Below are 22,389 nucleotides of genomic sequence, written 5' to 3'. Positions count from 1 at the left end.
CTTGGAGTCTCATGTGCAGTTCACGAATGGATGGGTTCAGGAGCTGCAGATCATAAAGCCAGCAAACAGTGGGAACACAGTAATTCGGACAAAGGTAAGCTGTGCTCCGACGGGCTCTGGCACCTGCTAGATGAATGTTGAAATTAATTTTCAGATGTTATACTTTACTGTCGTATAAATGTCATTTATATGTCATGTATACACATTACTGAGGGGTTTAGGTTAATGTTTGGTTTCCTGCATAGAATGAAACATAATGCAGTGGTGTCCTTACCTGCATAATGTATGTCCATTTATTTCTCCTCAGGTCTTGCACTCTCAGCGCATCAATGAGACTCCCCTGAAGCCATGGGTCATCATTGCCAACGATGGCCAGGTTTGCTGTGCACACTGTACATGCATGGCTGGCATTGCAGAGGCATGTACACATGTTGGGGCTCTACTGTTTAAGATTGAGGCAGCAGTCCGCATCCGTGGAAAAAAGACCGTGATAGATGTGCGAGCTTACTGGAAAATACCAGCAGGAATAAACAAAGTCCACGGAGAAGTCGCCCACAAGATTGACTTTACTTCAGCAAAAGCGCAGAGGATTGCTCTGGACAGAGTCATCAATGACAACAGTCCCATGCCTGGCTTACGGACACGAGCCAGCAGACACACGCCCCAAGCCACATTGGACGACTTGTCGTCACTGCTCCCTGTTCTCCATAAACACAGGGCAGTTTGTATGTCGACAATGGAGACCTACTTTCACGACTATGCTGACCCTGTCCAGCCAGCTGTGATGCCAAAACCCCTGCAAGACCGTCTGCGTGACCCACAGTTTGATAATGCTCCACTATCTGTCCTTCTCCAGCACTGTGAGACAGTGAAAGACATTGCAGCTGTGTCAAAGGAACAAGCCAACATCATCAGCACCCACACAAAGCAGCAACATAAGTCATCTGCCTGGTATGGAGTACGGGCAGGGAGAGTAACCGCCTCAGCAATGCATGCAGTTGTTGTTTGCAACATTGAGAAGCCGGCTGTGTCCACGGTGCGAAAATTGTGCTACCCAACAGCACTGTTGTCTATACAAGACACAAGATGGGGGATTGAGCATGAGGAGACTGCAAGGAGTGTGTATCAGGCCAAGCAAGCACCACACCACATTGACCTGAAAATTGAGCTGTCTGGTTTCTGCATCAACCCTGAGTTTCCTCAAGTAGGCGCTTCACCTGATGGATTACTTCACTGTATCTGCTGTGGGAAAGGCTGCCTGGAAATAAAGTGTCCGGCAAAGCACAAGAACAACACTGTCCAGGAGGCTTGTGATGGTGACAGGGACTTCTGTCTCCAACTTGTGGACAACACATATCAACTTAAACAAGGCCACAGATACTACACACAGGTGCAGACACAGATCTTTGTGACTGAGTCCAAATACTGTGACTTTGTGGTGTGGACACAGAAAGATCTCGTTGTTGTCCGAGTCATGCCAGATGTCAGGTTCTGGGAGTCATGTCTGCAGAAGGCACAGGAATTGTTCCTGAAGGTTTCCCTCCCTGAGCTCATTTGCCGCCACTACACACAAGATGCCTCCACACCGCAGACCTCAAGAGTTATGGCTGTCAAATCTCGTAACACTGTAACAGTCCCACAAGTAAGAGGGCAAAAGAGAGCGAGGAAGAGGACCACAGAACATAAAGAGAATATGTGGTGCGTGTGCCAAGGGCCTGAGGAACTGGATGACATGGTTGCGTGTGACAACGAGAACTGTGTGACGCAGTGGTACCACCTTTCCTGTGTTGGACTTGATGCAACCACTGCAGCAGGTGACTCCTGGTTTTGTGATGCATGTCTGTAGTAGCTGTCCAAAGACATATATTGTATATTATATATTATATATTGTATATTATACACCTCTTGCTTTTAATAATAATTTAATAATAATTCATTTTATTTGAGGGCGCCTTTCAAAGCACCCAAGGTCACTTTTGGGTATGGATGCAACAGACACTTATGGCTGAAAACCACTTACTTGGTTAGATGTTAGCTTAGAGTATATTGTCAGTACAAATAAATTGTCAATTCAATATTGATCAACAACTAATGAACTAATGAACACTTAACAACCAATGCAAGCTTGAAGTCAAAAAATCTAAGTTGTTGAAACCAATGTTAAAGTTAACCAATAATGATCAGGGAGAAACCAGATGCACATTTATTTCAGCACAACACTAGGGCTCATGTTTGTCAGAGCACAACATACAGACACAATCTTATCAAGAAATGTCATGTCTTCATCCTTGCATGGCAACACCATGTGAATAGGTACTTTAGCTGACAAAATGGTGTACTTGTTGCGGACGGTTCCGATCACCCTTTCCACATGAATTCGGAGGTGGGCAATTTTTCTTGTGCTCTCCGCGTCTCTTGCATCCAGCTGACAGCGTCCTTTTGTGAAAGCAGGGATCTTTACTTCGGCACACATAAGTCCTACACTGTCCTGTATGTCAAAGCCGCGGTCAGCCAACACCAAATCCCCAGGTAACAGTTTGTCCAGAATCCCACAGTTATCAGTTACGTGCTTATCACTGACGCGTCCCCCCCATCCCTTGGAAATGAAAGAAATTGAGCCCTGTGGTGTAATACTAATAAGGAACTTCATAGTTGTGTTGTGTTTGTAGTGGGAATATGACTGAGCTTGAGCTTTAAGATTTGATGGTGTCTGTATGAATATTTCAAAACAGTCCAGAATAACAGCAACACGCTTCCCAAAGGCCTCCACAAACTGATGGGGCATAGTTGCATGCAACGCATCTCGCCCTGGCCAGTTAATCAAAGGGCTGGTGCGCGCATGCAGAACATTTATGGTGTCACTGAACGTTTTGGAAACAGTTTTTCTGTCTACACAAAAGAGGTGGGCAATGTGTTGTAAAGGTAAGTTTAGTCTAAGGCGCATGAGGGTCAGGAAAAGCATCTGAAAAGGTGACAGAACTTTAGTACTCTGTGTCATGTACGGTCCAACACAGGCTAGAACACCCATGACAACTTCAAGGTGTGGAAGTCCAGTGTAGTATTTCACTTTGACGTTGTCATCCTTCAGGAAATGTTCATCCATTTTTCTCTGGCCAAGCTCACATTTCAGGGTCCTGTTCTCTTCCAGCAGCCGGTTGATTTCAGCACGCCGACGCTGACAGAAGTCACATTCTGTCAGCAGTGTCTGGTCAGCTCCATCCTCTGCTGGTGCTGGTGTCTCCACTGTGGATCAGATAAGGAAATATTTTAGCTAAATGTGCATCATGCAGCTGAAACAGCAAGAAAAGCAATATAAGGTCTTGTATCTGCTGGCTCTGTAAGGCTTACCTGGTGGAACAAGGTCATCAATAACTGTCTCATCCATCGCAGGTGTACTGTCAGTCCTTTGCCGTTTTCTTTTGTTCTGTCTCTCATAGCGTGCAGTCTTTGTGGCCTTCATCTCAGTGTGGCCCAAGTGTAGTGATGGTGCCCAATCCGGATGCGAGTTGTACATTTCATTTGCTGGTTTTCCTGGTAACACAATTTAAAAATTATTATCCATAGCAGAAGTGTTGAAAACATATAGAACCATAATGTTATGAAAGATCCTTAATATACATATTATTATATTATATGATTACATTACATTACATTTGGCTGACGCATTTTTAACCAAAGAGACTAACAACATGGTAACAGTTAAGTTTTAAAGCAATTCTCTCAACAATTTTAGGACAATTTAAAAACGGTAGAGTACAGTAAGAATAAGTGCATCAGTGAGTGCTGTTTTTAAACAGTTGAGTGTCAGTTCAAGACGGCTGGTAAGTACGGAAGCCGAGAACGGCCATCGATTATTTTATTTTTTTATGCACTGTTATCTCGTGATAACGACTTATTATCTCGTTATCTCGATATAACAAAGATCGTTTTCTCGTGAGATATTTTTTCCCCTTCGTTTTCTCGTGATAACGAGATAATCCCTCTGTTTTCTCGTGATAACGAGATGTTTTTTTTCCTCCGTTTTCTCGTGATAACGAGATAATTAATTTGCGTGCAGCGTGTCCGCTCCTCTCACTCACTTCGGAGAAACTGGACACAAATAACCATCCCGTAAGTCACCCACGTTTAGCTTCTCAATGGATACTGTGTTGTGTATCAATACCTAACGTAACGTGAGCTTATACGCTCCCATTTAGTTAACGTAACGTTAGGTTATGTTAGAAAATAAGCTCCACGAAAAGTAATATCGTTTTTTTTCTGAGCCTCCCAGTGCTAACACTTCTGTCATTCATTCAGCTGCGCCAAAATGGATGAGTCGTTCCTTGCTGCCTTGAGGCAAAGAGGGATACCTGATGCAAACCTTGAGAAAATGTCACAGGACAAGGTAAATAACATCAACTGTTCTGGCTCCTGTGTGGTTGTTGTTTTTCTGTCATGTTTGTGTTTCTTTGGCGACACCTGAGGTCCGTTTCACAAAGCAGGTTCAAGAAACTGAGTTTCAACCTGAACTCTGAGTTGAGGTTAGTAGTTAGTAGTTAGTAGTTGATCTACTCTGAGATAGAAAACTCTGAGTTTCCGGTTTCACAACAGCAGATTTGAGTTAGTTTAGTCAACTCTGAGTAGTTTAACCCAGAGTTAAGCGCGTGCGCCACAACTTTAAAAAGCCAGCATCAATGGAGCCCCGATTCGACGAGTCACCATGGCAACGGGGAAGCGGAGGGCGACGTTTTAATGCGCTCATAGTGCAACACCACCAACAGAGAGAGAGACGGCGTTTAAACTTACTCATTGCTGCTCTCGTCAATAAGTTTAAATGTAGTCCTTTGCAATCACAATAATATCACAGGGGGAAACTGCTTGAATGGTAGACTATTCATTTATTTCATTTAGGTGCAATCCTTCGGAGGAGAAGCGCACTTGGCAGCAGTTTAAGATGAAATATGAAAACATTGTTCAAACAGATAAGACTTGTGGCGCAGGAGGTACAGCGGGTCGTTCTCTAATCAGATGGTTGGCAGTTCGGATTCCAGCTTTTTTATTTTTTTTTATTTAATTTAATATCTTTTTTTTATTTTTTTTAAATGTAACCTCATTTTGATCATGTTTTACACTGTAACGTAAATATTAAGTGGCTATTTGACTGTGCAGTTGTTTTATCCCCAACATAATGCTGTGTTCACACAAATGTCTTCTCATCTATATCATGTTCTGTTAAATAATTAAGCCTATTTAAACTAACACACACTTCTACAACAGAAAGAAGGCAGATGCCCGTAAAATGGGTGGTGGCCCAGCACCGCCACTTCTAACGGAGGCAGAGGAGCTGGCCCTAAACCAGAATATTAGTATATTATTCTGGGATAGCCACTTTGTGTATCGCTAACTAGTTGCCTAGCAACCAAGTATCGTTTATGTATGGTTAAATCTGTAATCTTAATCTGTCATCAATCTGTTATATTTTAAACAGTTGTTTACATTTATGTGAACATGTCTGACAGCTTACTGTCTGTATTTTTATGTCTTGTCTAGTTTTACGAATCTGAATGGAATTAAGTGAGAGATGGAAAATAAATTAAATCAGTTCAAGTTTCATGGAAGAAAAGTCCCGCTCTTCATTTTATTCTCGTTAGCTATCTGTCTGTGCTTTGTAGTGGACACAACTGCCAGGACAGAATATCACACAATATAACACAATAACACTTCCCAACAAGCTATCATGACATGGGACCAATGGATGCCTTGGACGTCTAGTTAAATATGATGTTGATGATGATTTTGTTATTAAAAGACCATCTACTTACCTGATGTTTCTGTAAGAGAAATATTAATAGATGATAAACGTTTTTATGTAAGACTGATGATAAAGGAGAAATTACCTGCTTTGATAAGGGAATATTTGCTGTCCTGGTAAATTGGGTGTGTTGTTGTGTTATGTGCAGTGAGCTAATTTCTTTTTCACTGTTCAATGATTATCTTCAAGACAGCCAAAAGTCCTTAAGCTCATGTCAAAACCCGTTTTGTACAGTTTTGCAGTTAGCCTAATTGAAGAAAAAAAGGAAACATGTAAATATTGCATGTCCTACATCAATAAGGATGCTGTCGCTATAGAAAGAGAAAGACATATTTCTGTTTCGTGTTCTTTTTCTCACGTAGCCTAAACTGAATCCTGCTAACCGCTGACAACTCACATTGCCCCAATGCATTTCTCATTATGGTTTGCTTATCCTTAGATATGTCCAGACATTGAATTGGTGAAGACAATGATGTTGTAACTCTGTGAATATTATGTAGATTGAAACATTTCAGTTGGCTTTTGACTGACATGGAGCCTAAACCATGCCATAAAGTGAGTTTTAAAGTGAACTATTCCTTAAAGACAGTAACCTAACCATTTTTAGGTTGAAGATGACCTGTCTTAATCTCATATTAATGTTGATAATAATGCGTTTTTTTTTTTACCCTGGCAGGTGGACCAAGATGTTGTCAGTATGATGGATGAGGAAACCCTGTCAAAGTACATTCCTCATTTTGGAGACCGTGTGTTTGCCAAAAATTGGACAGGCTCAGCCTCAGCAGAAGCTGGGAGCAATGCAGATAAGAAAAATAAACTTATAATAATAATAATAATAATACATTTAATTTAGAGGCGCCTTTCAAGACACCCAAGGTCACCTTACAGAGCATATAGTCATCATTCAAAACTATGTAAAATAGACTAGGAATAAAAGGAAAACAGAGGTTAAACATGAAGAATAATAATAATTAATAACACTCAAAGACGCCTAAAGTGAAGGGGGGACCTCACTAACCACCACCAACGCAATAGAACGCTTGCGAGGTAAAATGAAACTTCCAAGCTCTGGCCAAGCAACAGCAAGCTCATCAAATCATACTTGCTCTGGACCTGGTTTGGGAAACAAGAATGCTGCACGAAAAACAAGAAAAATAGAACTGGGTTGGATGAATTATCAAGATGGTTATTTCAGGCAGGTTAGACGACCAACTGGTGGGGGCACAAGAGAGATCATTGCCAGGAAAGATGACACTTTGAACAAAATTCTAGGAGATGGGAAGAAAATATTTTTTCCCAAGGGTAAATCTTCAAAAGGAAGAGTTGAGGACTTTGACTTCACACTTTGTGTTATGGGCTCAGAGGAGCCCTTAGATTGCACACTTACAGTTGGGGCGTTGTACGATACAACTCATCATAAAATTCTCAGGTTGTACATTTGCTCAAAGAAAAGTGATGATTCAGATTTAAGTGACTCATCAGCACAAGCCAAGTCACCAGAGAGATCCCAGACAGCAGAGGCTCCCACCTCACCAGATCTTTCCCCCAAATCTTCCTCTCATACCATGTCACCTGAGTGCTCTTGGAGCTCTCTGTCCTCCGACGGGCCTTTGTCTAGCTCCAGCCCTTTCATGCATGCAGGTGTACCATCAACTTTGATTTCGAATTCTACCACAACTTCTCTACAAACGACATCTAAACCATCTATGGCCCAGATATTTAGTCTATCTCCTGATAATGAAGTTATTTTCCTTGATGATGATGGAAACATTTCCTTGGATGTTCTCTGTGACACACTGATTTATCAGCCTATCCATGCTTCTGAGCAGCAGGCATCAGATAATGTCATTGAACTTCAAGTGGATTCCAACCCTGCCTTCCAGTACCAGAGATTGCAGAATAATCCAGCAAGTGATAGAAATCCTGAGAATCCTGAATCCATGACTGAAGTACAAAGTTCCAACCTTGTGCCCACAAACAGTAAATGTGACAACTCCGTTGATAGTCAGTCAGCACCACCTGAAGTCATAAATCAGGAAGCAAGTTCAAACCACACCTCAACAACCAGCTCATCTGTACATTTCTATGAGAATCCAGAGAACATAGTTGAGAAGCAGACCATTATCATTCGCACAGTGCATTGTCTTTCTGACATGATTGAGGCATTTTCAGATGAGAATATACTACATGCCAATATTGGATTCAGGCGTGTGCTGGAAAATGGTGAGTTGGAGAATGGAGTTGGAAGTGGGCTTGTTATGGACTGTCTCACTTATTTCTGGAGCAAATTATATGCATGAAGAACCTCTGGAACCACATACAAGATCCCTACATTGCATCATGCCTTTCAAGAAAGGGAGTGGAAAGCTGTTGCCCGTATTCTGGCCTTTGGATGGCAGAGATTTGAATACATACCAGTTCAGCTGGCTCCACCATTTCTTAAGGAAGCCCTTTCCATACCTTCAAAAAACTGCAGCCTTATGGAAGTATTTTTCAACTACATCAGCCCCACTGAGAAGGATGCACTTACAGAGGCTTTGACTGATTTCAAGGGAGCTGATATGGAAGAGCTTCTCACCATTCTGAGCAGTCACAACTGCACCATTCTACCAACAGAACAAAATTTACCAATATTGTTGAAAGAAATCGCACACAAGGAGTTGGTACAACAGCCATCATTTATAATAAAGTGCTGGAAGCCAGTCCTGGAAACTATTGGAGAGTCTTTGAGTGGTGGAGTGCTGGACAAGATACTTGCTAATCTTCAACCAAAGGCAAGAAGTATCACAAAATACATTCAGTTTCCAAACTCAATGTCACCAGCAGAGAGGACCACCTCTCTTCATCTTCTGAGATTTGTCAGAGAAATTGATTAGAGAGAGATTGGACAGTTCCTTAGGTTCTGCACAGGGTCTGACCTTTTTCTGTCAAAAACCATCAAGGTTACATTCACCGACATGTCTGAGTTCTCCCGAAGGCCTGTGGCCCACACCTGCACTTGTGGACTGGAACTTGCATGCAACTACAGCACTTATTCAGAATTCAGGTCAGAGTTTCTGTCTGTGTTGCAAAGTGGAATATGGGTGATGGATATGGACTAAAAATAGTATGTGAAGTGAAGACCTCAGAATGGTCATGGCTGTGATGTTCTTAAGAAATTGCACTGATCTTTAGCAATGAACCTGCACATGTATACATCCATCAGGGAGCGAAACATAGATTATACCACTTAACTACAATCAGCCACTAGGCGTCAGTATTTCAACAGTGTCATGAGGACCATAAATGCTACAAACATTACACTAAGGGCTAAGTATTTCAAAGACTACAACATATTGTTCTTAGAGGAGCGATGTTGTGTTTGTTGTAATTTGTAAATGTTGTATTTCTAGAGCATTTTGTATACAGTATATTTGTTTAGCATCCACAAAGGTGGAACAGTGGCTTAACCAAAAGCCAACAATGTCCTATTAACTTCAAAATGTTACATGCTTGAAGATACTTTACAGAGATAATGCATTTTGATAAAATTTTGCAGTTTTGCACAAAAAGTTGAAGTTGTTTACAGAAGGGTTAAGAAACGTACAAGTTATTTTGACTGAACCTATAATGTACCAGATAGCAAAATCAGAATAAATTTTTTTGTGACCCAAGTCCTGTTTCTTTTCTGATGCACCTCGTATGTTGGCCTATATGCATTTCATTTATATGCCAATTTTGAGAAATGATTTTTTTTTGCCTAATTTGATTAGACCCTGCACTTTCCCGGGTCATAGTTCATGTTATTTAAATGAAAGCACTGCCTTATGAGTTTGCAATGTTTGCAATGAAAATGTTTCATCAATTAAAAGGTTTAAACTGTTTGTAATTTTCAATGTCTTTTTTTTACTGTGTTAATGTGTCGACTAGATTAGTCATTTTTTATGCTTTATTACCATGCTGAATTAGTAATTTCCTGGAAGATTATGTTGTAATTCAATCAATTGGCCCTTAAAGGTTTTGTCATTTTATTCTTGCAAGAGGAACAGTTCTACACATGCACAAGACAGTCTGCAGAATATGTTCAGGGTGGGGCAGTCCCACGCTGATTCTTATACACTTCTAGGAGTATTCGTCATTATTATGATTCACTTATCTAACTGCTGCAGGTAGCTACAATGGAATGTACTCATCACTATCAAACCTCACTAACGTGCTCTGCTGGACCGTGTGAACCAAGGTCAAGTTTATACATCAAACAACTAATGCTATAAAAAACTTGCATAAATGAGAGAAAGATTTCTAAGTGCAAAATCAAACAAACTATAATGCACACAGTGTTATACTTAAAAACGTTTAGATCAAACATGGCTATATGGGTGATTCTCACGAACTGTGTCAAAGTAACATCAAAATATAATCAACCTAATTTGACCGATTTTTTACTTTAGTGACTAAAATAGAATGTGGACTTTTATTTTTTGATAAAAGTTAAACAGGAAAACTAATTAATTCAATTTTATTTCAATATCATAGCAGCGTGATACAGAATAACTCATTACCGATACGTTGAATGAAAAAAGGAAACCATTAAGTACCATTTTTTTTACATTTTTTCACAGTTACACAAATCAGCACATTAAATGAACAGCATCAAAAGTAATGATTTATATATTTTTCCTTACATTTAAAATCAAGTAACTCTTCTTAGTAAACAAGAAATTGTTTACAGAAAACACATGTGCAAAACAGCTCAGGAACATATTGTAATAAATGAACAAACACATTTCTCTAAAACATTAAAATATTAAAATAACTGTTTAATGTTATGCATAACGGTAATGAAAAGTCCATTGCGGAGGATGAGAATTAATGTTGCGGTAATGAGAAAGGTCATTAAAACCTGACAAAACTGATTAAAATGTGTAGGTAACAAACAACTGATTGAAATGATCATTTAATAAGATTCAGACTCTTTATGAAATAATTCAATATCCCTCCCCTTTCTTATTTTTCCCAAACAGTTTTAATTTGCTTTGGCGCTTATATTATTTATGTCTTGATTTTGTAATTTTGTAAACACTTTTTTGTATTTACAAAAATCAGGTTTTTTTGGAGTACTTTGCCCAAATTTCTGGTAAAACACAAAAATGTCGACCAGAAGACGATGCAGGCATTGGCTCGGGGATGACTGCCCTGATGTCATCCGGCAAGTACCACACTTTGTCCCCAGGTATCTCGACTCCTGGGATGAAGAACCTGTTTGTACCAGCCCTGTACATCGTGTCCACCTCATACTGCTCCGCAACAGCCTTTATGTAAAGCACAACATTTCAAATATTTACAATTTTGTTAATTTATGTAGGAATAAATGGAAAAAGTATCAGTTGGACAATGGTGGTGGCTGCAGGGTCAGAGTGATCTTAAACATAACAATAAATTTACACTTAACAGAAATATCATTCTATTTAGTTAAGATTTATTTAGCTTCAGATTTGAATATATGAATTACTTTTATACTGTATGTAAGCTTTGTCATTTGACTTACATACCTGTGTAACAATGCCTGGAAAAAGGTCTCCATCGTAGTTCACACGCACCCATGTCCCAACTTCAATCGATTTTCCTTCTGCTCCTCCCTCATTCTCTGCTTCACTGTTATTACATGAAAATGTAAAATCTTTTGGAGTGTTGCAGTCGCACCAGTTTTTGCAGAAGCAGGAGACTTCTCTGACCCTGATGCAGCCTGCCTTCTTTGCAATGAGCTTTGTATAGAGGAGAAAAAAACCATAAAAATAATTACAAATCTTGATCATCTTTCAGGTTTAGAAAACAAAAAGAATAAAAAGCATAGAGAGGACTTACCTGGTGCACAGTCATTGTGCCAGGCACAGGTTTGAGCGTGGGAGGAACCAGTTCCGCACTTTTGAGTATCTCCTCCTCTTTGACTTCAAATATCTTTACAGAGGAGTGCTCCTTTAGATTTGTAATGAGAGCTCTCATGTCGGGAATATCCGTCCCACGTGCCACAATCCGATCTGCTAAGTTCTTCAGAGCACCTCCAACACCATCAGGTGCTCCTTTGCCATGAGAGGCCTCAGTAAAGTTCCATGTGACATAATTGAAACCTTTTAGGAATGGCACAGTTGAAGCCAGGTAAAAAGCTGTTTTATTCCTGTACTGTGATGTAGGCCCATCCGACAGGAAGTGGACCTTGGTGACCGCAGGGTATTGAACGCGGAGGTGCTCTAAAACTGGGCTCAGGTGTGCCCATGTTGCTGCAGCATCATGCCTCAGACAGTCTGACACAGAAGCAAATGACTCAAGTCTTCCTCCACTCACATAGAGCACCCCTGTGTGGAGTGTCACTTGTCTATGTGAGCCTCCAAAATTGACTTCTTTTATCTCCCTGCTCCATTTGCAGTTATAATTTTCGCTGTAATCTACGTGAACTACAGCTTCATTTTCCTGTAGGTTTGCCTTCAAGCACTGAATTGACTGAAATTGATGCTTGATATTGAAAATGTGTTTGCAGAAACGATCAAGGCCATCTTGAGTCATACTCACAAGCTTCTCAATGGAGGCAGAGCTTTTTTCTAGGGAGGTTGTTTTGACCTCTGTCTCAACCGTGGATCCATTTTGGCCCTTCTTACTGTAGGGAGTGGACTTGCTCACCCACTCCTTCCACTGGACAATGTTGTCTTTTGTGTTTGGGTCTAACATTGGGGAGAATTTCTTGTTTTGGCAATCGCTACATCGCCTGTACATGCAGTCAATCTTAACTCTCTCACACACCACAGAGTCAACAACCTCTAAGCAAGAAGAGGTGCCTAGAATCCCAAGTTGATGTAACTTCTTTATTTTGCTTTGGAAATTCTCGTGTATTTTGCATGCGCATGTTTCTCTGTCCAATAGTGTTGGACTAGAGATCCAAAATGGACGCAGTTTAAAAAACTGAGCCCGAGAAATCGCTTGTGAAGGTTCTCTATTGTTTGCAGAGAAACCTTCTCCTGAACACCTGCCCTCCTCGCCTGATCTCTCCTGCTTTTCCATTTACTATTGTGGAAACATCATCACGATGAAAGAAGGTTCTTACCACACTTCCCATCAGCTGTCTCCTATTCATTGATGAACAGACTTTTGTAGGCAGATTGCGTTTTCCTCTTTCTTCCCTTCTCATTTCCATTCGTTTAATTTGCTTTCTCAGCCTTTCTAATTCTGTCTTTATTTTCCAGTGATTTCTTATTTTTTTTTAATTTCACTCTTAGCTTCGACACAGTGGTAGGCTTTTGTTTTCTTTTTTTTGGTGTTGATGTTCTTGGGTAGTCTGATGGTGATGGAGCTTCATGAGCACAGTGATTTCCAACATTCTCTGCAATAGGATGCAAGACCCTTCGTGATGGTCCAGGCTGTACATCTGTCTCATCAGAGGGTGGCGTGAGATCTAAAACATCTTTCAGGATCTTATTTTTTCTGTAATGTTTTGCAGAATTTTCTCTCCATTTCTTTTGTTGCTTTTTTACTGCTTTTGCATCCAGGTCACTGATAGATTTGAGCAAACCCTCAGATTTATGAAATATCAATGAGTCAGATGCCAATACACAGATTTTAATGTCCTCATAATTTGTGCTATAAGTCACCAATCAAAATTTCTCTTGGCCAAGCATTATTCAACAGTAAACAACAATAATATATATATATTACTTATTAAAGGTGAAGTCATCAATTGGAGAACAATTGATAACAAAATCACTTTTTGTCAAATCCAAATACCTTTCAGAATTGTGTGTGTTCTAAAAAATAATCTTGTGTTAATACACAGCCTAGGCTCTGTAAACAAAGGGGGCCCACCATATCTAGCAACATGGAGTTAACAGAGCCTGGGCTATGTTTTTAACACTGGATTTTTTTTCAGCGCACACACAGTAGCAGTGGAACTTGAGGAGATATTCACTGATTGACAAAACATTTTTGACAACAGGCCTTTTCCAGAATCGCTGACTCCTTTAATGAAGAAAATGTAAATGTAGGCATAATACAAGAGTGGAAATAGAATTAAAGTGATGACGCATTCCCCTATCTCAGTAACTAACATGTACCTCTCTCTCTCCTTTCTCCTGTACTCTTCCAGCAGCTGAGGATTTGCATATAATTTCTCCCTGCGCTTTATGACCCTAGCTTTGGCTGCAGCCTTCTTGCGCTGTTTTTCTGTCAGTCTTGGTAACAATTACAAAAAACATTCCACATGATCATTGAAACATGGCCTCATATGAATGTCCTCTGATTAACTGCCGGAAACAGTTCGGCAACACTTCACAATAAGGGTACACAATAAGGGAGTAATTACATAGTAATAACATGGTAATTAAATAGTTAATAATGATCAAATTAATAAAATATTAATAATTGTTAGTTATATATTAAGATCTCATTACCGCAACACAGCTTATCATTACCGATATGCACTTTTAAAGTGCGCGGTAATGAGAAAAACGAGTTACGGTAATGAGGTGCTATTATCTAAGTTAGCAAATAACATGAAATGCTAACATGTTGAGCTAACAATGACTTTGCTAGATGTTAAAGTCTTATATTGTCATTACCAACAAAAACAAATAATTTTTTTTTTTATTTAAAGTATAGATAATCAACCCATATCGGTAATGATAATCGACAGTGAAACAGGAGGAAGATTCAACAACATTTACAAACATTTCATAATGTGAGTGAAGATAAAATAACTGACCTTCTGTCCATTTTGAAGCTTCTGTATGAAGTGATGCATCATGGGAACGATTGTAAATTTAAAGTGACAGTGTAGTTTTTAAAGGCAGATGAAGTCGCGTTGCGGTAATGAGGACCATTCAAGGCAGACACAACAATTTTCAATTAAATAAGAAAATATGTGTGTTAAATACCATAAATATGCATAGTTATATTAAATATAGACACTTTTACATATTATTACATACTTTTGTTTCATTTATACGAAAAGGACATTTTAGGAAATTAAAAAGATCATTAAAAAAATGGACCCGGACGCATTTCGGTAATGAGAATTTACTTGGATAATTTGTTTAATTTTAATGAAAATAATGCTGATATTCCAAAAAAAATATTTGTCCCTAAAGTACCATTCACTCTCTTTATAGAACAGTCCATAATTAATAATAATAAAATGTTGTTTTTGTTAAATATGACTTGGACCTGTTCACATTGGCTTCATGAGAATCACCCATATATTGTTATAAAAAAGAACACACAATCAGGTTATATAAATGTTCCATTACAATTACAAGGACATCTCTGATAAGCATGATATTTAAGGAGGCCCTTTTGAATTATTGCATGTGGAAAACTCAAACTTTACAGATTTGTCGATAAAATAGCTTAGAATTTCTTTAGTTGAGGACAGCCCTACGTTACAGTGATTTTCAACATTTTCATAGCATGGACCCCACATTTGTTACACTTAAGGGGCACAGACTGACCCCCATTTTATGTAAATTTGTCTCTTGGACCCAAATCTGAGAATATTTTTATTAATCCTATACATGATTTTGTCCAGAATTCCATGACTGGAAAACCCTAGAGTGCCCTTGTTGGTCCCAGGACCCAACATTATCAACCTGGCCTACTACACAGAAATCACATTATCTAAGTAAAATATTTCAACACAGCATCAACTGATGCAAAACCGGCCAATGATACTTGAGAAATATAAACTTTTGGAGAGGCCTCATTTCTGGAGATGCCATCATCATCAATATTAGAACCATGGTGCATCTGTCTGTATGCTACAACAACATCAGTGATGAGGCTCTGGCAGGAGTGCTCTTATTAAAGGCCTCAGGTCTTTGTAAAGTCGTATTGCCTCTGCAGCATTATGACACTGTGCTATGTTGTTCTCTTCCATCACCATCAAACAGAGCTCATGCAGGTCATGGTCGCAGGGAATGTCTGTTTTCCACAGACAAATGTCCTCTTGGAGAACAATCCCCACTCTTTCATACTGTAGTGGATGCAAATAATCTTGTGCGTGGTAGAGCTCAGGTACATTGTACATCAGACATGGTTTCCATTTCCATGATAATTAGGGTGTCCGTTTCCACCTGGTCGAATTCGATGGTTGTCCCACATTGTCACAACGGTGTCGAGCTCGTTCTGCAACACAAAAACAAAACATGAGGATTTCAATATGTATGATGATTTCTTTTGAAAATGAGTACATGGAAGAAGCCACCTTAGCCGCCTTACACTGTATATATTTATTATATATCATTATAGCAACATAATGGGGAAATGCAGTATTGTTTTATGCTATGGTGGAGTTATCAGCAGAATAATACTGTGCTTCAGCTTCCTGCACTCAGCCATAGTAGCCTACATAATGAAGAAAAGAGTATTGACCCCAGGACAAAAAAGCTTACAAAATGCTTGGAGTGAAGAAATTTGTGGCAGAGAGAAAAAAAGTCCAGAGAGCTCAGAAGTTTAGACACATGCGATGAGGGTGCTCTTTGGTGGGGGACACAAAAATTCATAAAAGAAGAGGAAACCAAGACCTATAAACAATCCAAAAGAATATTCATGGTGATCAAATCAAATTATTATTGCAGGCTACAGTATATCCAGGACTCAATGAGGAAACTGATTTCAGTCCTTTTTAATAGTTTTCCTTGTATTTGTGGTATGATGCCTGTGTTGCTCTAGAGACTGTGTTGCTTGTACATTGATTAATCATTATTGTTTTTATCTCTTTATTTATTTTTTCCACATTTTCACTTATGTATATCTTTTCTTACATTTTGAAGAGCCATCTACTGGTGAGACCTTGTACTTTTACCTGTGAGTTCATTGTCTACCTGCTGTGTAACCTGTCTACTTAAGGGGAATCTGTGTGCTGTGGGTTACACCCTGAAGAAGGCTGTTGTGCCACTACGCATGGTCTTCAACCCCTTGGGGGACCCCCTTATAGTTAAAAAATAAAATGATGTTGCATTTTAAGTGTGATCTATAATAAGAAGTGCACTCCAGGATATCAGGATTGACACTCCTAGGATAGATATCTGTAAACTGTAAATCAAAAGCGCATTTATAAACGTAATGCTGATGATTCATGTGTGATTCATCGACATTTTGATTTGATTTATTTATCCTTAGTTGTGACACAGCTTGTAAAGTTGGATTTGATATGAGCAACGAGGTTCAAGTGAAGATGGACGATATAAAGAGCACGCAGCCGTGCGTAATTTGCGCGTAATGACAGCTCCTTGCCGGTGAAACACAAAAAACTGCCTTATTTCATGTTTCTCTCATTGACAGGTGGAGCCTGCAGACAGGTATACAGAAAAGTGGAGCATGCGGTAAATTGAAAATCAAATCAAAACAACACGAAATACAGCCCTGAGGTGTACTATATTGAAGATATGAACAGTGGAGGACGTACTTGGATAATCTTAAGAAAGCAGAATTGGATGAGACCCTTGTCTATGAAATCCCCATTAAAGTCTCCAGTTGCCTGGAACTCCTGGAAGACGTCCCTCCAATAGCTCGCGTTCTGTCTCCTGTAGATCCCCCACCAGCTTTCGATCCGTTGATTTGCTGTACTGCGTCCTTGGAACACACACGGCCCATGCACAACGCCAGTCTCATCTTCTCGGAAGAAGTGTTGCAGACTGTTAACATGGACATTTTCAGTTCCCAAATCCGATCGGATTATCTTTGGACACCCCCCAAGTTCTGTGACTGCATTGACGAAGTATGCTGCGATGACTTTGGGGTTACTATTGGAAGAGTTTGCTTGCATCCAGATTATATGACGCGAAAACCCATCAATGCATCCGTTAATTCCGATCCCGAAAGGGGTCAGTTTGTCATATGAGTCCATATGCCACAAGTAATTTGGCCCTGGAACACTATAAAATCTTCTCCGAAGTCTTGTTCCTCTCCGTTGCTGTACGCCCTCTGGGTCAAGATGTGACTGAACCACCTGAACCATGTCGCGAGTAACGCGCAGTCCAGCCAATCTGCACCTCTCGTGCATCATTCTAACCATGGAGACGACCCGGTCCTCTTATCTGGTTGCTAATGAAGTCTACAATCTCAGCAGGATCACTTAACCTTAACCGCCTGTGAAGTTGCAACCGGGCTAGTCTTCTTCTTAAATGTCGAGGACTAATCTGAAAGCCATCTCTTACAGAAAGGCACAATGCAATTTCTGCCTGTGTTAGACCTTGGTTGAAGTAGGTCCTGATGCGTTGATCAATAATGTGATCTGCCATTTTCACCTCCCTGGGACACACCTGGATCAGACAGTGGAAGCTCTCGTAGGCTGAAATCAGCACGATCACATTAACCAGCGCCAAAAGTCTGTCTGTTATATCGAGATAACGAAATAATTAATTCGTTATCACGAGAAAACGATCTTTGTTATAGAGATAACGAGATAATTAATTCGTTATCACGAGAAAACGACCCTTGTTATATCGAGAAAACTAGATAATTAATTCGTTATCACGAGAAAACGACCTTTGTTATATCGAGAAAACGAGATAATTAATTCGTTATCACGAGAAAACGACCTTTGTTATATCGAGAAAACAAGATAATTAATTCGTTATCACGAGAAAACGACCTTTGTTATATCGAGAAAACGAGATAATAAGTCGTTATCACGAGATAACAGTGCATAAAAAAATTAATAATCGATGGCCGTTCTCGGCTTCCGTAGGTAAGTGCTAGGATCAGCAAGACTTGTAAGTGGTGCTATGAGAGATGTTGTTCTCCAAAGTGCTGGGTCTTCAGGAGTTTTTTGAAAATGGAGAGGGATGTCCCTGCCCTTGTAGGAACTGGCAGTGTGTTCTACCAACGAGGATGAAATGCTATATCAAATGCTATATCAACCAACGAGGATGAAATGCTATATCAACCGTCTCTGATGTTATGTTATGTTTGTGTGGGCGCGCATTCATGTATGTGGTGTCGCGGTTGAAGGAAAGAAACAACGTAGATCTAGGCTATAAAAATAAAATCGTGCATCTTTAACTTACCAGAATGAAAATGCAGGGAACACACTCTCATCGACATCGGGATACTGTGGAAAGTTATGTTCGGTCGTCTTACAGCCGCGATCCAAGCGAGCCGACGACTCTTCGTTATCTCCGACACTTGGTCTCCGTGGTTGCGCCTCCAGGCAGGAAAGCGGTGGAAAGTTAACCCATTTTCTATCTTTTTCCCATGGCGATCATGTGTTGCGCTGTTACAGCCCACAATACAGCAACGGTTTACCATGGTTGAAATCAAGTAATAAGGTGAAATTAATCAAATTAAAACACGGCTGAGAGGGAGTACAGTGCGCAGTAGTCATAGGCAGTAGTCTTAGTAGCGGCCATGGACATATTAAAGGTAGCGGCAGGTAGCGGTAAAGGAGGCCATCAACATGTCATGGCGGCCACGCAAAGTAATTACGCCACGACACCCAAGCCCTGGTAAGTGTCAGTATTATTATATCAGAAATTGTTTTAAAAAAACGTATTTGCAAGCGCATATCAAATTCGAAGTTTGTTTGTTTATTAATATTAATATTCGAATATTTATTCATCATATTTTGATCATTAAAAGCCTTCAGTTAGACCTGGATTGGGCTTCGCGGGGTTTGTTTACCGGCGTTGCTATGATTACCGGTCTTGCGTGTTCCAACGGTTTATTAGTGTCGTGGAAATATCAATCATAACTATAAATATACAATCACATACAAATTATATTAACCTTGTTTATATAATTATTACATTAGAAGGAACTGTATACATTCTCCCTGTAACTTAAAACAAATCCCTTCCTCTCTTAACTGAGAGAGGTTAAGTTAATTCGTATTCAAGTTCCCACTGGAGCCAGTAAGTCTGGTTTTGTGACCAGGCCAATCGACTGACTTCTTTGTTGTGTAAACTGTTTACAGCCATGTCTTACACACCTGCAGACATGTCCAATATCCACCCATTGTATTACAAATTGACTTGGCCTTCCCTTAGGTCACCCGCTGGGCTGATAATTGCACCCATGGTAAGAAGTTATTTAATTCTGACCCGGACCTTTGCACCGTTTCTGCATTGACAGAAACGGTTCAAAGGTATGATGAATAGACAGAGATCTATTTCAAATAGGGCTGATGGTTGCACCCACGGAAAAATCTATCTAAAAACATGAGGTTTCATTTAAATTCTTATTTAGGCGGAGGCTCTGTCTGATATTTTTTGCTAAAATATCCAAGAATTAGGAATCCTTACGAATTGATAATCCGTACTACGTAGGCATCAAGGATTGGCCAGTAGTAGACTGTTTGTTCCTACGAATGGAAAGCTTGTGCCGTGCGAATCATTAGCAAGATTTCGCTCTGCAGATTAACTCTTGTTATGTGAGGAATGCAGGAATGTTGGCGGAGGACGTTTTGATTACTCTCAGTAAGGGTAATAACCCTCCAAAGAACTACGTACATTACAAGAGTTACGTTGGTGTGTTACAAATAACTGTGCATCCCAAGTAAAACCCATTCAGTAAGTAGCCCAGTAATAAAACAGTTTGGGACCCCACATACGGCCAACCAGTGAATGTATTTGCTTGGACCTCAGATGAATGGGTAATGTACGTCCCTCGGAAGTTATGCAATTCTGACCCGGACCTTTGAACGTTTCTGTAGGCTACTGACAGACCTTTCACTGGTATGATGAATAGACAGAGATCTATTTCAAATAGGGCTGATGATTGCACCCACAGGAAGAAGTTAATTAATTTTGACCCGGACCTTTGCACCGTTTCTGCACTGACAGAAACGGTTCAAAGGTATGATGAATGGACAGAGATCTATTTCAAATAGGGCTGATGATGGCACCCACGGTAAAACCAAGTAGGATGAATTGAGCGGCTTCATGTTGTTTGAACCTGAATGAAATGTACCCAAAATAGAGGAGCCTCCCAACCTAAAGACACCAACGACGGCGGAAAATTTGATTTAACCACTGTTCAACTTTTCTTGTCATGTTACTAAACTTATTTTTTTTCAGAAAAGTGGACGAGTGGTAAAACTAAATATAATAGAGAAATAACTTCCGGCCTTTACGGACGCAAACAGTGCCAGCAGGTAAGTATGGCACTGAAACAACTGATTGAATAGGCCCCCTGTTATGTGCAAGTCTGCTCCATTCTTTTGCAGTTCTCCTGGAGCTCCTCCTTCAGCCCCTCCTCCTCCTGATTACCTGGCACCTGCTGTTGCCTATAAAGCCTGGGAGGCTTTATTGGCTCTTTCTCTAGCCAGGGCCAGCAGCACGGTTCCCATTCACCAGTCCGTGTAACCTTTGGTGCCAATAAACCCGGTTTTCTTATACCTAATCCTTGTTTGTCGACTATATGTTACTCCCCTCGAGCCGGGTCGTAACATATTGGGGGCTCGTCCGAGATCAATCTGGATCAGTTTTGCAGAGTTAAATATTTCTAATTTTCCCCTAGACAGAGTAACCTGGTATGTTTTGGTGGTGTTTGGCAGTGTGGCTATGAGCAGTTTTTTTTTTTTCATGGTGAGTATGGTGAGTATTGAATCTGAGTGCTATGATTTTAAGTTGTGAGTGATCCCCCCCTGGTTAGTTAGGGAGTGTACCAGCTGGGCGGAGCAATCTGTCTTTCCATCGGTACACTATTTGTTATTTTGCCTTCTTTATTTTCGAGGTAATCCTGGGTGGAGACGTGTTCTCTGGTGGGGGCGAGCATTTCAGGGCCTTGGCCACATGGCTGAGGTTAACTGAGCTTTGTTTTAAAGAAGCCTCGAGCCCGGCACGCCTCAGAAGACCATTAGGGTTAGTTAAAGTTAGGCAGATACCAGGGGGCTTGCTTAGTTGATCATTTGCACTCGGAGGCTTGCTCACTGTGCTCAGCAGTGATTGGTGTATTTGGTTATTTTTGCTTGGTGATTGAAGTTGTCTAGTATGGCGGCTATAGATGACTTTATTAGTGCACCCTCGGAGGAGTTGCTTGGTCAGCTCACTAAAGAACAGCTCCTTAGTCTTGCCAGTCATTATGACATTGAGATTACCAGTAGTGATAAATGTCTTAAAGAGAGTGTAAGAGAAGCACTTAAGGCAGGCCTAGCAGAAGAAGGCATCCTGAGGACGTCGGCTCTACCAGCATACCAGCATCAACTTGTTCTTCCTCAAATGTCAGCTGCTGTGCTGGAGTTCAGGTTGAAGGAGTTGGCGTTCCGAGAGTTAGAACTAGAGGATAAAGGAAAAGAGCGTATCCTTAAGGAAAGGCAAATGCACCTAGAGCATGAGCGTTTCTTGAAAGAGCTTGAATTTAAGCATGCTGCTTTGAGCTCATCCAGTTCTGCCTCGGCTCAGTTTAGCGTAGCAAGAAACATCAGACTAGTTCCTCCATTCGCTGAGAAAAATGTTGAGCGGTATTTCGCTCATTTTGAACGAGTGGCTACTGTTTCGGACTGGCCAATACATGCCTGGACATCGCTTTTGCAAAGCGTTCTGGTGGGAAAAGCACAAGACGCTTACGCTTCTTTAAACATTGAGGATGTCAAGGATTATGAAAAAGTTAAAGGTGCCATACTAAGAACTTATGAGCTC

General features: G+C 40.3%; 2 protein-coding genes and 1 long non-coding RNA gene across 3 annotated transcripts; all 3 read right to left on the bottom strand.

The window, feature by feature from the left end:
• Window positions 1-2,188: 2,188 nt before the first annotated feature.
• LOC132445454 (uncharacterized) lies at window positions 2,189-19,152 on the bottom strand. The gene is made up of 3 exons (XM_060035450.1): window positions 18,820-19,152; window positions 3,349-3,531; window positions 2,189-3,243 (listed from the first exon to the last, which is right to left on the bottom strand). Exons 1-3 carry the CDS (start codon window positions 19,058-19,060, stop codon window positions 2,204-2,206), a joined length of 1,464 nt encoding a protein of 487 aa, XP_059891433.1. The 5' UTR covers window positions 19,061-19,152; the 3' UTR covers window positions 2,189-2,203.
• Window positions 10,513-13,336, bottom strand: LOC132445607 (uncharacterized). The gene is made up of 3 exons (XM_060035698.1): window positions 11,636-13,336; window positions 11,323-11,535; window positions 10,513-11,082 (listed from the first exon to the last, which is right to left on the bottom strand). Exons 1-3 carry the CDS (start codon window positions 12,821-12,823, stop codon window positions 10,873-10,875), a joined length of 1,611 nt encoding a protein of 536 aa, XP_059891681.1. The 5' UTR covers window positions 12,824-13,336; the 3' UTR covers window positions 10,513-10,872.
• LOC132445455 (uncharacterized) lies at window positions 17,973-18,504 on the bottom strand. Its single transcript, XR_009522589.1, has 2 exons — window positions 18,299-18,504; window positions 17,973-18,194 (listed from the first exon to the last, which is right to left on the bottom strand). It is a non-coding gene; the product is annotated as an uncharacterized LOC132445455 (long non-coding RNA).
• Window positions 19,153-22,389: the final 3,237 nt, after the last annotated feature.

The sequence above is a fragment of the Gadus macrocephalus genome, chromosome 17 (genome assembly GCF_031168955.1).
Source record: "Gadus macrocephalus chromosome 17, ASM3116895v1".
In the NCBI taxonomy this organism is placed as follows: domain Eukaryota; kingdom Metazoa; phylum Chordata; class Actinopteri; order Gadiformes; family Gadidae; genus Gadus; species Gadus macrocephalus.
The sequence above is the reverse complement of the archived record's forward strand: the minus strand, read 5'-3'. Positions and strand labels throughout refer to the sequence as shown.

What these genes read in the sequence shown, in the direction of transcription:
- LOC132445454 (XM_060035450.1), bottom strand. Translation starts at nt 19,060, where the DNA reads ATGGTAAACCGTTGCTGTATTGTGGGCTGTAACAGCGCAACACATGAT. An exon ending in TTCCCTGCATTTTCATTCTG is followed by an intron (nt 3,532 to 18,819) that starts GTAAGTTAAAGA and finishes TTGTGTTACCAG; the next exon opens with GAAAACCAGCAAATGAAATG. An exon ending in TGATGACCTTGTTCCACCAG is followed by an intron (nt 3,244 to 3,348) that starts GTAAGCCTTACA and finishes TCTGATCCACAG; the next exon opens with TGGAGACACCAGCACCAGCA.
- LOC132445607 (XM_060035698.1), bottom strand. Translation starts at nt 12,823, where the DNA reads ATGGAAAAGCAGGAGAGATCAGGCGAGGAGGGCAGGTGTTCAGGAGAA. An exon ending in GCACAATGACTGTGCACCAG is followed by an intron (nt 11,536 to 11,635) that starts GTAAGTCCTCTC and finishes CTCTATACAAAG; the next exon opens with CTCATTGCAAAGAAGGCAGG. An exon ending in TTCCAGGCATTGTTACACAG is followed by an intron (nt 11,083 to 11,322) that starts GTATGTAAGTCA and finishes CTTTACATAAAG; the next exon opens with GCTGTTGCGGAGCAGTATGA.